A 14,393-nucleotide genomic window follows, 5' to 3' on the forward strand; every position below is an offset into this window, starting at 1 on the left:
CCTGTGTCCCCAATCCCAGTTTGGTGTCCCCCCAATCCCAGTTTGGTGTCCCCAATCCCAGTTTGGTGTCCCCCCCAATCCCAGTTTGGTGTCCCCAATCCCAGTTTGGTGTCCCCAATCCCAGTTTGGTGTCCCCAATCCCAGTTTGGTGTCCCCCCCAATCCCAGTTTGGTGTCCCCAATCCCAGTTTGGTGTCCCCCCCAATCCCAGTTTGGTGTCCCCAATCCCAGTTTGGTGTCCCCAGTCCCAGTTTGGTGTCCCCAAATCCCAGTTTGGTGTCACCTGTGTCCCCCCAATCCCAGTTTGGTGTCCCCAGTCCCAGTTTGGTTTCCTCCCCAATCCCAGTTTGGTGTCCCCAATCCCAGTTTGGTGTCACCAATCCCAGTTTGGTGTCGGCCCCAATCCCAGTTTGGTGTCCCCAATCCCAGTTTGGTGTCCCCAATCCCAGTTTGGTGTCCCCCCCAATCCCAGTTTGGTGTCCCCAATCCCAGTTTGGCGTCCCCAATCCCAGTTTGGTGTCCCCCAAATCCCAGTTTGGTGTCCCCAATCCCAGTTTGGTGTCCCCAATCCCAGTTTGGTGTCCCCCCCCAATCCCAGTTTGGTGTCCCCAATCCCAGTTTGGTGTCCCCAAATCCCAGTTTGGTGTCCCCCCCAATCCCAGTTTGGTGTCCCCAATCCCAGTTTGGTGTCCCCCCCCAATCCCAGTTTGGTGTCCCCAATCCCAGTTTGGTGTCCCCAATCCCAGTTTGGTGTCCCCCCCAATCCCAGTTTGGTGTCCCCCCAATCCCAGTTTGGTGTCCCCAATCCCAGTTTGGTGTCGTCCCCAATCCCAGTTTGGTGTCCCCAATCCCAGTTTGGTGTCCCCAATCCCAGTTTGGTGTCCCCCCCAATCCCAGTTTGGTGTCCCCAATCCCAGTTTGGTGTCCCCAATCCCAGTTTGGTGTCACCTGTGTCACCAATCCCAGTTTGGTGTCCCCAGTCCCAGTTTGGTGTCCCCCCCAATCCCAGTTTGGTGTCCCCAATCCCAGTTTGGTGTCACCTGTGTCCCCCAGTCCCAGTTTGGTGTCCCCAATCCCAGTTTGGTGTCCCCCAATCCCAGTTTGGTGTCCCCCAATCCCAGTTTGGTGTCCCCAATCCCAGTTTGGTGTCCCCAATCCCAGTTTGGTGTCCCCCCCAATCCCAGTTTGGTGTCCCCAATCCCAGTTTGGTGTCCCCAATCCCAGTTTTGTGTCCCCCCCAATCCCAGTTTGGTGTCCCCCCCAATCCCAGTTTGGTGTCCCCAAATCCCAGTTTGGTGTCGCCAATCCCAGTTTGGTGTCCCCAATCCCAGTTTGGTGTCCCCCCCAATCCCAGTTTGGTGTCCCCCAATCCCAGTTTGGTGTCCCCCCCAATCCCAGTTTGGTGTCCCCCCCAATCCCAGTTTGGTGTCCCCCAATCCCAGTTTGGTGTCCCCCCCAATCCCAGTTTGGTGTCCCCAATCCCAGTTTGGTGTCCCCAATCCCAGTTTGGTGTCCCCCAATCCCAGTTTGGTGTCCCCCCCAATCCCAGTTTGGTGTCCCCAATCCCAGTTTGGTGTCCCCCCCAATCCCAGTTTGGTGTCCCCAATCCCAGTTTGGTGTCCCCAATCCCAGTTTGGTGTCCCTCCAAATCCCAGTTTGGTGTCCCCAATCCCAGTTTGGTGTCCCCCCCAATCCCAGTTTGGTGTCCCCCCCAGTCCCAGTTTGGTGTCCCCAATCCCAGTTTGGTGTCCCCAATCCCAGTTTGGTGTCCCCCCAGTCCCAGTTTGGTGTCACCTCTGTCCCCAATCCCAGTTTGGTGTCCCCAGTCCCAGTTTGGTGTCCCCCAATCCCAGTTTGGTGTCCCCAAATCCCAGTTTGGTGTCCCCAATCCCCGTTTGGTGTCCCCCCCAATCCCAGTTTGGTGTCCCCAATCCCAGTTTGGTGTCCCCCCCAATCCCAGTTTGGTGTCCCCCCCAATCCCAGTTTGGTGTCCCCAATCCCAGTTTGGTGTCCCTAAATCCCAGTTTGATGTCCCCAATCCCAGTTTGGTGTCCCCAAATCCCAGTTTGGTGTCCCCCCCAATCCCAGTTTGGTGTCCCCCCCAATCCCAGTTTGGTGTCCCCCCAAATCCCAGTTTGGTGTCACCTGTGTCCCAGTTTGGTGTCCCCAATCCCAGTTTGGTGTCCCCAATCCCAGTTTGGTGTCCCCCCCAATCCCAGTTTGGTGTCCCCAAATCCCAGTTTGGTGTCCCCCCCAATCCCAGTTTGGTGTTCCCAATCCCAGTTTGGTGTCCCCAATCCCAGTTTGGGGGCCCCCCCAATCCCAGTTTGGTGTCCCCCCAATCCCAGTTTGGTGTCCCCAATCCCAGTTTGGTGTCCCCAAATCCCAGTTTGGTGTCCCCAATCCCAGTTTGGTGTCCCCAATCCCAGTTTGGTGTCCCCAAATCCCAGTTTGGTGTCCCCAATCCCAGTTTGGTGTCCCCCCCAATCCCAGTTTGATGTCCCCAATCCCAGTTTGGTGTCACCTGTGTCCCCAATCCCAGTTTGGTGTCCCCAATCCCAGTTTGGTGTCCCCCCCAGTCCCAGTTTGGTGTCCCCAATCCCAGTTTGGTGTCCCCAATCCCAGTTTGGTGTCCCCAATCCCAGTTTGGTGTCCCCCCCAATCCCAGTTTGGTGTCACCTGTGTCCCCAATCCCAGTTTGGTGTCCCCCCCAGTCCCAGTTTGGTGTCCCCAATCCCAGTTTGGTGTCCCCACCCAATCCCAGTTTGGTGTCCCCAATCCCAGTTTGGTGTCCCCAATCCCAGTTTGGTGTCCCCCAATCCCAGTTTGGTGTCCCCAATCCCAGTTTGGTGTCCACCCCAATCCCAGTTTGGTGTCCCCAATCCCAGTTTGGTGTCCCCAGTCCCAGTTTGGTGTCCCCCAATCCCAGTTTGGTGTCCCCCCAATCCCAGTTTGGTGTCCCCCAATCCCAGTTTGGTGTCCCCAAATCCCAGTTTGGTGTCACCCCCCAAATCCCAGTTTGGTGTCCCCAATCCCAGTTTGGTGTCACCTGTGTCCCCAATCCCAGTTTGGTGTCCCCAATCCCAGTTTGGTGTCCCCCCAGTCCCAGTTTGGTGTCCCCAATCCCAGTTTGGTGTCCCCAATCCCAGTTTGGTGTCCCCCCAATCCCAGTTTGGTGTCCCCAATCCCAGTTTGGTGTCCCCCCCAATCCCAGTTTGGTGTCCCCCCCCAATCCCAGTTTGGTGTCCCCAATCCCAGTTTGGTGTCCCCTATCCCAGTTTAGTGTCCCCCAATCCCAGTTTGGTGTCCCCAGTCCCAGTTTGGTGTCCCCAAATCCCAGTTTGGTGTCCCCCCAATCCCAGTTTGGTGTCCCCAATCCCAGTTTGGTGTCCCCCCAATCCCAGTTTGGTGTCCCCAATCCCAGTTTGGTGTCCCCAATCCCAGTTTGGTGTCCCCCCCAATCCCAGTTTGGTGTCACCTGTGTCCCCAATCCCAGTTTGGTGTCACCTGTGTCCCCCCCAATCCCAGTTTGGTGTCCCCAATCCCAGTTTGGTGTCCCCAATCCCAGTTCGGTGTCCCCCCAATCCCAGTTTGGTGTCCCCAATCCCAGTTTGGTGTCCCCAGTCCCAGTTTGGTGTCCCCAATCCCAGTTTGGTGTCCCCAATCCCAGTTTGGTGTCACCTGTGTCCCCAATCCCAGTTTGGTGTCCCCAGTCCCAGTTTGGTGTCCCCAATCCCAGTTTGGTGTCCCCAATCCCAGTTTGGTGTCCCCAGTCCCAGTTTGGTGTCCCCAATCCCAGTTTGGTGTCCCCAATCCCAGTTTGGTGTCACCCCCAATCCCAGTTTGGTGTCCCCAATCCCAGTTTGGTGTCCCCAATCCCAGTTTGGTGTCCCCCCAAATCCCAGTTTGGTGTCCCCAATCCCAGTTTGGTGTCCCCCCCAATCCCAGTTTGGTGTCCCCAATCCCAGTTTGGTGTCCCCAAATCCCAGTTTGGTGTCCCCAATCCCAGTTTGGTGTCCCCAATCCCAGTTTGGTGTCCCCCCCAATCCCAGTTTGGTGTCCCCTGTCCCAGTTTGGTGTCCCCAAATCCCAGTTTGGTGTCCCCAATCCCAGTTTGGTGTCCCCAAATCCCAGTTTGGTGTCCCCAATCCCAGTTTGGTGTCCCCAAATCCCAGTTTGGTGTCACCTGTGTCCCCAATCCCAGTTTGGTGTCCCCCCCAATCCCAGTTTGGTGTCCCCAATCCCAGTTTGGTGTCCCCCCCAATCCCAGTTTGGTGTCCCCAATCCCAGTTTGGTGTCCCCCCCAATCCCAGTTTGGTGTCCCCAATCCCAGTTTGGTGTCCCCAATCCCAGTTTGGTGCCCCCCCCAATCCCAGTTTGGTGTCACCTGTGTCCCCAATCCCAGTTTGGTGTCCCCAATCCCAGTTTGGTGTCCCCCCCAATCCCAGTTTGGTGTCCCCCCCAATCCCAGTTTGGTGTCACCTGTGTCCCAGTTTGGTGTCCCCAATCCCAGTTTGGTGTCCCCCAATCCCAGTTTGGTGTCCCCAATCCCAGTTTGGTGTCCCCCAATCCCAGTTTGGTGTCCCCAATCCCAGTTTGGTGTCCCCAATCCCAGTTTGGTGTCCCCAATCCCAGTTTGGTGTCCCCCCCAATCCCAGTTTGGTGTCACCTCTGTCCCCAATCCCAGTTTGGTGTCCCCAATCCCAGTTTGGTGTCCCCCCAATCCCAGTTTGGTGTCACCTGTCCCCTCCCCCCGGTGGTGTCACGTGTCCCCCCTGTCCCCTCCCTGTCCCCGCTGGCACGGCCGGGACAAAGGCGCTCGGTCCTCTCGGTCCTGGGAGCACTGGGAGCGAACTGGGAGGGACTGGGAGGGACTGGGAGGGACTGGGGGGGAACTGGGAGGGACTGGGAGGGACTGGGAGTGAACTGGGGGGAACTGGGAGGGACTGGGAGGGACTGGGAGGGACTGGGATGGACTGGGATGGACTGGGGGGGGGGACTGGGAGGGACTGGGAGGGACTGGGAGGGAACTGGGATGGACTGGGAGGGACTGGGAGGGACTGGGAGGGACTGGGAGTGAACTGGTCTCTTACTGGTGTCACTGGTCTCTCTCACTCGTGTCCCTTACTGGTGTTACTGGTCCCGCCCAGTCCATCCCAGTCCCTCCCAGTCCATCCCAGTCCCTCCCAGTCCATCCCAGTCCATCCCAGTCCATCCCAGTCCATCCCAGTCCCTCCCAGTCCCTCCCAGTCCATCCCATTATCCCATCCCAGTCCATCCCAGTCCATCCCAGTCCCTCCCAGTTCCCTCCCAGTCCATCCCAGTTCCATCCCAGTCCATCCCAGTCCCTCCCAGTCCCTCCCAGTTCCTCCCAGTCCATTCCCAGTCCCTCCCAGTCCCTCCCAGTCCCAAACTGGTTTCCCCCCCGGCCCGGAGGAAAAAAAAAAAAAAATAAAGAGAAAAAAAAGAGAAAAAAAAAATTGAGAAAAAAGCGAAAATTGAGAATTTTAATCACTGGGGGGAGGGGCAGGTCCTGGCAGGGTCATGGAAGGTCCTGGAAGGGCCTGGCAGGGACAGGGACAGGGACAGGGACAGGGACAGGGACAGGTCCTGGCAGGGCCATGGAGAGCAGGGACAGGTCCTGGCAGGGCCATGGAGAGCAAGGACAGGTCCTGGCAGGGCCATAGAGAGCAGGGACAGGGCCTGGCAGGGCCATGGAGAGCAGGGACAGGTCCTGGCAGGGCCATGGAGAGCAGGGACAGGTCCTGGCAGGGCCATGGAGAGCAGGGACAGGGCCTGGCAGGGCCATAGAGAGCAGCACCCCCAGGTCCTGGCAGGGCCATGGAGAGCAGGGACAGGTCCTGGCAGGGCCATGGAGAGCAGGGACAGGTCCTGGCAGGGCCATGGAGAGCAGCACCCCCAGGTCCTGGCAGGGCCATGGAGAGCAGCACCCCCAGGTCCTGGCAGGGCCATGGAGAGCAGGGACAGGTCCTGGCAGGGCCATGGAGAGCAGCACCCCCAGGTCCTGGCAGGGCCATAGAGAGCAGCACCCCCAGGTCCTGGCAGGGCCATGGAGAGCAGCACCCCCAGGTCCTGGCAGGGCCATAGAGAGCAGCACCCCCAGGTCCTGGCAGGGCCATAAAGAGCAGGGACAGGTCCTGGCAGGACCATGGAGAGCAGCACCCCCAGGTCCTGGCAGGGCCAGAGAGAACAGCACCCCCAGGTCCTGGCAGGGCCATAGAGAGCAGCACCCCCAGGTCCTGGCAGGGCCATAGAGAGCAGCACCCCCAGGTCCTGGCAGGGCCATGGAGAGCAGGGACAGGTCCTGGCAGGGCCATGGAGAGCAGGGACAGGTCCTGGCAGGGCCATAGAGAGCAGGGACAGGTCCTGGCAGGGCCATGGAGAGCCGGGACAGGTCCTGGCAGGGCCATAGAGAGCAGGGACAGGTCCTGGCAGGGCCATAGAGAGCAGCACCCCCAGGTCCTGGCAGGGCCATGGAGAGCAGCACCCCCAGGTCCTGGCAGGGCCATAGAGAGCAGCACCCCCAGGTCCTGGCAGGGCCATAGAGAGCAGCACCCCCAGGTCCTGGCAGGGCCATAAAGAGCAGGGACAGGTCCTGGCAGGGCCATGGAGAGCAGCACCCCCAGGTCCTGGCAGGGCCATGGAGAGCAGGGACAGGTCCTGGCAGGGCCATGGAGAGCAGCACCCCCAGGTCCTGGCAGGTCCTGGCAGGACCACGGTCAGGGTCGGGGTCAGGGTCAGGGGTCGGGGTCGGGGTCAGTCCATAAAGTGCCGAAAACGCCGCGGGGGCTCCGCCGAGGCCGGGGGTCCCCAAACCCCGCCAGGGGGTCCCCAACCCCCCCGGGGGTCCCCAGAGCCCCCTAGAGGGTCCCCAGACCCCCCCCCGGGGGTCCCCAGAGCCCCCCGGTATTGCATTGATCCGACATTCATTCATTGCAGAGCCCCGGACGGGGACTGGGGGGGTCCCGGGGGGAATCTGGGGGTCCCAGGAGGGATTTGGGGGGTCCCCGAGGGGGTTTGGGGGTCCCCAGAGGGGGGGCCGGGGGGAATTTGGGGGTCCCGAGGGGTGTTTGGGGGTCCCGAGGGGATTTGTGGGGTCCCGGGGGAGATTTGGGGGGGTCCAGGGGGGCTTGGGGGTCCCCAGGGGGGTTTGGGGGTCCCCAGAGGGGAGGCCGGGGGGAATTGGGGGTCCCCTGGGGGGTTTGGGGGTCCCCAAAGGGGGGGTCTCGAGGGGTTTGGGGGTCCCCAGGGGGGTTTGGGGGGGGTCTCAGGGGGGTTTGGGGGGGGTCCCAGGAGGGATTTGGGGGGGGGGCCGGGGGGAATTTGGGGGTCCCGGGGGGTTTGGGGGTCCCCAGAGCGGGTCCCGAGGGGGTTGGGGGTCCCCAGAGAGGGGGCCGGGGGGAATTGGGGGGTCCTCAGGGGGGTTTGAGGGTCCCCAGGGGGTTCCAGAGGGATTTGGGGGGGGGGGGGGGGGGGGGGCGGAGGGGTTGGGGGTTCCGAGGGGGTTTGGGGGTCCCCAATGGGGGGTCCCGAGGGGGTTTGGGGAGGTCCCCAATGGGAGTCTCGAGGGGATTTGGGGGTCCCGAGGGGATTTGGGGGTCCCAAGGGGGATTTGGGGGGGGTCCCCAGAGGGGTTTGGGGGGGTCCCCAGAGGGGTTTTGAGGTGCCCAGGGGGGATCCAGGAGGGTTTGGGGGGTCCCAGGACCCCCTGAGGGGTTTTTTTGGGGGGGGGGGGGGATCCCCGGAGGTTTTGGGGGGGATCCCTGGGGGGGTTTTGGGGGGTCCCGGGAACCCTGGGGGGGGTCCGGGGTGGGTTTTGGGGGGTCCCGGGGGGGATTTTGGGGGGTCCCGGGGGGGTTTTGGGGTGGGGGATCCCCGGAGGTTTTGGGGGGGATCCCTGGGGGGGTTTCCAGGGGATTTTGGGGGGTCCCGTGGGGGATTTTGGGGGGTCCCTGGGGGGGTTTTGGGGTGGGGGATCCCCGGAGGTTTTGGGGGGGATCCCTGGGGGGGTTTCCAGGGGATTTTGGGGGGTCCCGTGGGGGATTTTGGGGGGTCCCTGGGGGGGGTTTGAGGGGGATCCCTTGGGGGGGGTTCCAGGGGATTTGGGGGGTCCCGGGGGGGGTTTTGGGGGGTCCCGGGGGGTTTTTGGGGGGCATCCCTGGGGGGATTTGGGGGGGATCCCTGGGGAGGTCGCGGGGGGGGTTTGGGGGGTCCCGGGGTGGGTTTTGGGGGGTCCCGAGGGGGGTTTTGGGGGGATCCCTTGGGGGGTCCCGGGGGGGTTTTGGGGGGTCCCGGGGGGATTTTGGGGGGATCCCTTGGGGGGGTTTTGGGGGGGATCCCCGGAGGTTTTGGGGGGGATATCTGGGGGAGTTTCCAGGGGATTTTGGGGGGGTCCCGGGGGGGGTTTGGGGTGGGGAATCCCCGGAGGTTTTGGGGGGATCCCGTGGTGGTGGGGGGGGGGGGGGGGGTTGGGGGATTCCCAGAATCCCCCGGGGGGTTTTTGGGGGGACCCCGGGATCCCCTGGGCGGGGTCAGGAGGGTTTGGGGGTGTCCCGGGTGGTCCTGGGTCTGTCCCGGGTGGATTTGGGGGACCCCAGGACCCCCCTGGAGCTTTGGGGGACCCCGGGATTTCTTGGGGGGGGGGGGGGGGGGTCTGGGGGGATTTGGGGACCCCAGGACGGCTCGGGGGGGTGTCCCGGGGGGTTTGTCCCGGGTTTGTCCCGGGTCTGTCCCCAAAGTGTCCCGGGGGGATTTGGGGGGGGGGGGGGTGGGGGACCCCTGGACCCCCGGGGGGGCTCTGGGGGGGTTTGGGGGTGTCCGGGGGGGGCTGTCCCGGGTCTGTCCCGGGTGAGCTCGGAGGGATTCCCAGAACCCCCCGGAGCTTTGGGGGACCCTGGGACTCCCGGGGGGGCTCGGGGTGGTTTGGGGGTGTCCCGAGGGGTCTGTCCCGGGTTTGTCCCGGGTCTGTCCCGGGTGAGCTCTGAGGGATTCCCAGAACCCCCCGGAGCTTTGGGGGACCCTGGGACTGCTGGGGGGGTTTGGGGGTGTCCGGGGGGGCTGTCCCGGGTCTGTCCCGGGTTTGTCCCGGATGAGCTCGGAGGGATTCCCAGAACCCCCCGGAGCTTTGGGGGACCCTGGGACTCCCGGGGGGGCTCTGGGGGTGTCCCGGGGGGGCTGTCCCGGGTCTGTCCCGGGTTTGTCCCGGGTGAGCTCGGAGGGATTCCCAGAACCCCCCGGAGCTTTGGGGGACCCTGGGACTGCCGGGGGGGCTCTGGGGGGTTTGGGGGTGTCCCGAGGGGGCTGTCCCGGGTCTGTCCCGGGTCTGTCCCGGGTGAGCTCGGAGGGATTCCCAGAACCCCCCGGAGCTTTGGGGGACCCTGGGACTGCTGGGGTGTCCCGGGGGGGTTTGGGGGTGTCCGGGGGGGGCTGTCCCGGGTCTGTCCCGGTTTGTCCCGGGTCTGTCCCGGGTCTGTCACGGCTGTCCCTCGCAGTTGAGCACGTAGTAGTCGTGCACGTACATGAGCACGGCGATGGGCTGGCCCAGGATCAGCGACATCCACACGGCCGCGTTGCCATAGTGACCGCGCAGGAAGCGCGACACCAGCCACGCCAGCGGGATCTGGGGACACGGGGACAATGTCACCTGGTGTCACCTGGTGTCACCTGCCACCCTCTGTCACCTCCTGACAGCCCCCTGCCCAGGGACACCAGCCAGGCCAGCGGGATCTGGGGACAGCGGGGACAGGGTCACCTGGTGTCACCTGGTGTCACCTGTCACCCTCTGTCACCTCCTGACAGCCCCTGTCACCTCCTGTCACCCCTCTGCCCAGGGACACCAGCCAGGCCAGCGGGATCTGGGGACAATGGGGACAGGACAGGGTCACATGGTGTCACCTGGTGTCACCTGTCACCTCCTGTCACCTCCTGTCACCCCCTGCCCTGTGACACCAGCCAGGCCAGCGGGATCTGGGGACAATGGGGACAGGGTCACCTGGTGTCACCTGGTGCCACCTGGTGTCACCTGTCACCTCCTGTCACCTCCTGTCACCCCCTGCCCTGTGACAGCAGCCAGGCCAGCGGGATCTGGGGACAGCGGGGACACGGGGACAGGGTCACAGGGACAGGGACAGGGACAGGAGGAGAGGGAGAGGGGACAGGGGGACAAGGACAGGGACAGAGATGGGGACACAGGGACAGGGACAGGGGGACACAGGGACAGAGGGACAGAGATGGGGACAGAGGGACAGAGGGACAGGGACAGGGACATGGGGACGGGAGACACAGGGACAGGGGACAGGGACAGGGGACAGAGGGACATGGGGACAGCGACAGGAGGACAGGGAAATGGGGACACAGGGACATGGGGACACGGGGCCAGGGCCATTGTCCCTCCCCTTTCTGGGGACCCCCACCCCCTGTCCTCCCCCCCCCCCCCCAGTTTTAGGGTGTCCCGGGTTCTTGGGGTGTCCCCGGATTTTGGGGTTCCCATTTTTGGGGTTCCCGAGTTTTTGGGGTTTTCATTTTTGGGGTTCCCCAGTTTTAGGATGCCCATTTTTGGGGTTCCCCAATTTTTGGGGTTCCCATTTTTGGAGTTCTCATTTTTGGGGTTCCCGGGGATTTTTGGGGTTCCAGGGGATTTTTGGGGTTCCCATTTTTGGGGTTCCCCGGGATTTTTGGGGTTCACATTTTTGTGGTTCCTGGGGATTTTGGGGTTCGCCATCTTTGGGGTTAACCGGGATTTTGGGGGTTCCTGGGGATTTTTGGGGTTAACCGGGATTTTTGGGGTTCCCAATTTTTGGGGTTCCCGGGGATTTTTGGGGTTCCCCATTTTTGGGGTTCCCCATTTTTGTGATTTTCCCAATTTTTGGGGTTCCCATTTTTGGGGTTCCCCAGTTTTTGGAGTTCTCATTTTTGTGGTTCCTGGGGATTTTTGGGGTGCCCATTTTTAGGGTTCCCATTTTTGGGGTGCCCCGGGGATTTTTGGGGTTCCCGAGTTTTTTGATTTCTCATTTTTGGGGTTTCCCATTTTTGGGGTTCCCGAGTTTTTGGGGATTCCCATTTTTTTGTTCTCATTTTTGTGGTTCCCGGGGATTTTGGGGGTTCCCCATTTCTGGGGTTCCCGGGAATTTTTGTGATTCCCCAGTTTTTGTGGTTCCCTATTTTTGGGGTTCCCGAGTTTTTGGGGTTCCCCGGGATTTTTGGGGTTCCCCATTTTTGGGGTTCCCGGGGATTTTTGGGGTTCCCCATTTTTTAGGGTTCCTATTTTGGGGTTCCCCGGGATTTTTGGGGTTCCCGGGGATTTTGGGGGTCCCGGGGATTTTTGGGGTTCCCCATTTTTGGGGTTCCCCGGGATTTTTGGGGTTCCCCGGGATTTTTGGGGTTCCGGGGATTTTTGGGGTTCCCATTTTTGGGGTTCCGGGGATTTTGGGGTTCCCCATTTTTGGGGTTCCCCATTTTTGGGGTTCCCCGGGATTTCTGGGGTTTCCCATTTTTGGAGTTCCCATTTTTTATGGTTCCCGCGGATTTTTGGGGATCCCCAGTTTTTGGTGTTCCCCATTTTTTGGGGTTCCACCATTTTTGGGGTTCCCGGGGATTTTTGGGGTTCCCATTTTTGTGGTTCCCCAATTTTTGGGGTGCCCTGGGGATTTTTGGGGTTCCCGGGGATTTTTGGGGTGCCCATTTTTGGGGTGCCCCAGGGATTTTGGGGTGCCCTGGGGATTTTGAGGTTCCCATTTTTGGGGTTCCCGGGGATATTTGGGGTTCCCGGGGATATTTGGGGTTCCCGGGGATTTTGGGGTTCCCCGGGATTTTTGGGGTTCCCCGGGATTTTTGGCGTTCCCGGGGATTTTGGGGTGCCCCCGGGATTTTGGGGTGCCCCGGGATTTTTGGGGTGCCCACTTTTGTGGTTCCCGGGGATTTTGGGGTTCCCGGGGACTTTTGGGGTTCCCCAGTTTTTGTGGTTCCCGGGGATTTTTGGGGTTCCCCGGGATTTTTGTGGTTTCCCTGGGATTTTTGGAGTTCCCCAGTTTTTGTGGTTCCCCAGTTTTGGGGTTCCCGAGTTTTTGGGGTTCCCATTTTTAGGGTTCCCATTTTTGGGGTTCCCGGGGATTTTTGGGGTTCCGGGGATTTTGGGGTTCCGGGGATTTTGTGGTTTCCGGGGATTTTTGGGGTTCCCCATTTTTGTGGTTCTCATTTTTGTGCTTCCCCATTTTTGGGGTTCCCGGGGATTTTTGGGGTGCCCCGGGATTTTTGGGTTCCCCGGGGATTTTGGGGTTCCCCGGGATTTTGGGTTCCCGGGGACTTTTGAGGTTCCCATTTTTGGGGTTCCCCAGGATTTTTGTGGTTCCCGGGGATTTTGGGGTTCCCCATTTTTGTGGTTCCCGGGGATTTTTGGGGTTCCCCGGGGATTTTGGGGTGCCCTGGGGATTTTTGGGGTGCCCCGGGGATTTTGGGGTGCCTCACCTGCGCCGCCATGCCCATGAAGGCCCAGAGCCGGAACATCCTCAGGGGGACGCTCACCAGGTACTGCGGGGACACGGCCGGATTGGGGGGACCCCCGATTTGGGGAGGGTCCCAGAGGGGATTTGGGGGGACCCAGTTGGATTTGGGGGGTCTCAGTGGGATTTGGGGGGTCCCAGTGGGAATTTGGGGGGGTCCCAGTTGGATTTGGGGGGTCCCAGTTGGATTTGGGGGTGTCCCAGAGGGATTTGGGGGGGACCCAGAGGGAATTTTGGGGGTCCCAGAGGGATTTGGGGGGGTCCAGTGGGATTTGGAGGAGTCCCAGTGGGATTTGGGGGTCCCTGAGTGGGAATTTGGGGGTCCCTGGTGGGATTTTAGGGGACCCAGACAAAATTTGGGGGGACCCCGGGATTTGGGGGGTCCCAGAGGGATTTTGGGGGGGTCCCAGAGGGATTTGGGGGGGTCCCAGTTGGATTTGGGGGGGTCCCAGAGGGAATTTTGGGGGTCCCAGTGGGATTGGGGGGGTGTCCCAGTGGGATTTGGGGGGGGTCCCAGTGGGATTTGGGGGGGGTCCCAGTGGGATTTGGGGGTTCCTGAGTGGGAATTTGGGGGTTCCTGGTGGGATTTTGGGGTTCCCAGACAAAATTTGGGGGGGACCCCGGATTTGGGGGGGTCCCAGAGGGAATTTGGGGGGGTCCCAGTTGGATTTTGGGGGTCCCAGTGGGATTTGGGGGGTCCCAGTGGGATTTGGGGGTCCCTGAGTGGGATTTGGGGGTTTCTGAGTGGGAATTTGGGGTTCCCAGACAAAATTTGGGGGGACCCCGGATTTGGGGGGGTCCCAGTGGGATTTGGGGGGGTCCCAGTGGGATTTGGGGGGTTCTGAGTGGGAATTTGTGGGTTCCTGGTGGGATTTTGGAGTTCCCAGACAGATTTTGAGGGGACCCCGAGATTTGGGGGGGTCTCCGAGATTTTGGGGGTCCCTGGTTGGAATTTGGGGGTCCCAGCTGAATTTTTGGGGTTCCTGGCTGAATTTCGGGCGATTTTCTCAGGAATTTGGGGGAATTTTCTGGGATTTTTGGGGTTCCTGGTGTGGATTCTGGGGTCCCCGATGGGAATTTTGGGGTTCCCGATGGGAATTTTGGGGTACCCCAAGATTTTGGGGGTCCCTGGTTGGAATTTTGGGGTTCCTGGCTGAATTTTGGGTGATTTTCTCAGGAATTTGGGGGAATTTTCTGGGGATTCTGGGGTCCCCGATGGAAATTTTGGGGTCCCCGATGGGAATTCTGGGGTCCCCGATGGGAATTTTGGGGTTCCCGATGGAATTTTGGGTCCCCCAAGATTTTGGGGGTCCCTGGTTGGAATTTTGGGATTCCAGGTTGAATTTCGGGCGATTTTCTCAGGAATTTGGGGGAATTTTCTGGGGATTTTGGAGTTCCCGATGTGGATTTTGGGGTTCCCCGTGGGAATTTCGGGGTTCCCGATGGGAATTTTGGGTCCCCCAAGATTTCGGGGGTCCCTGGTTGGAATTTTGGGGTTCCAGGTTGAATTTCGGGCGATTTTCTCAGGAATTTGGGGGAATTTTCTGGGATTTTGGGGTTCCTGATGGGAATTTCGGGGTTCTCCGTGGGAATTCTGGGGTTCCCCGTGGGAATTTCGGGGCTCCCGATGGAATTTTGGGGTCCCCCGGGGGTTTTTGGGGTGCAGACCTCGTGGAAGAAGGCGGAGGCCAGGAACACGGCCACCTGCGCCGCCCACTTGCTGACGCCCCTCCTCAGCATGGGCTTGTAGAAGTGCCTGGGGACCCCCCAAAAATCACCTGGGGGCACCCCAAAAACCCCCGGGCACCCCAAAAAACCCCAACCAAAAAAACCCAAATTATCCCCAAAATTCCTGCCCAAAAATCCCAAATTCCTG

General features: G+C 61.0%; 2 protein-coding genes across 2 annotated transcripts in view; both read right to left on the reverse strand.

The window, feature by feature from the left end:
- Window positions 1–5,479: 5,479 nt before the first annotated feature.
- On the reverse strand, window positions 5,480–6,628 carry LOC132338761 (uncharacterized). The gene is made up of 2 exons (XM_059868598.1): window positions 6,480–6,628; window positions 5,480–6,352 (listed from the first exon to the last, which is right to left on the reverse strand). The coding sequence occupies exons 1-2, from the start codon at window positions 6,626–6,628 to the stop codon at window positions 5,542–5,544; spliced, it is 960 nt and encodes a 319-aa protein (XP_059724581.1). The 3' UTR covers window positions 5,480–5,541.
- A 2,197-nt stretch (window positions 6,629–8,825) lies between these two features.
- Window positions 8,826–14,393, reverse strand: part of DGAT1 (diacylglycerol O-acyltransferase 1) — a 51,322-nt gene continuing 45,754 nt past the window's right edge. Inside the window, exons 14-16 of the mRNA XM_059849132.1 lie at window positions 14,186–14,273; window positions 12,483–12,545; window positions 8,826–9,639 (exon numbers count right to left, since the gene is read on the reverse strand). Coding sequence (XP_059705115.1) covers window positions 9,493–9,639; window positions 12,483–12,545; window positions 14,186–14,273 — 298 coding nt within the window. The 3' untranslated portion in view covers window positions 8,826–9,492. The remainder of the gene's footprint in view (window positions 9,640–12,482; window positions 12,546–14,185; window positions 14,274–14,393) is intronic.

Source organism: Haemorhous mexicanus, chromosome 1 (genome assembly GCF_027477595.1).
Source record: "Haemorhous mexicanus isolate bHaeMex1 chromosome 1, bHaeMex1.pri, whole genome shotgun sequence".
In the NCBI taxonomy this organism is placed as follows: domain Eukaryota; kingdom Metazoa; phylum Chordata; class Aves; order Passeriformes; family Fringillidae; genus Haemorhous; species Haemorhous mexicanus.

Bases quoted from the DNA above. Each gene is read 5' to 3' on its own strand.
- LOC132338761 (XM_059868598.1), bottom strand. From the start codon at position 6,628: ATGGCCCTGCCAGGACCTGTCCCTGCTCTTTATGGCCCTGCCAGGACC. The intron at 6,353-6,479 runs CTGGGGGTGCTG...CCCTGCCAGGAC, and splicing joins CTCCATGGCCCTGCCAGGAC to CTGTCCCTGCTCTCCATGGC.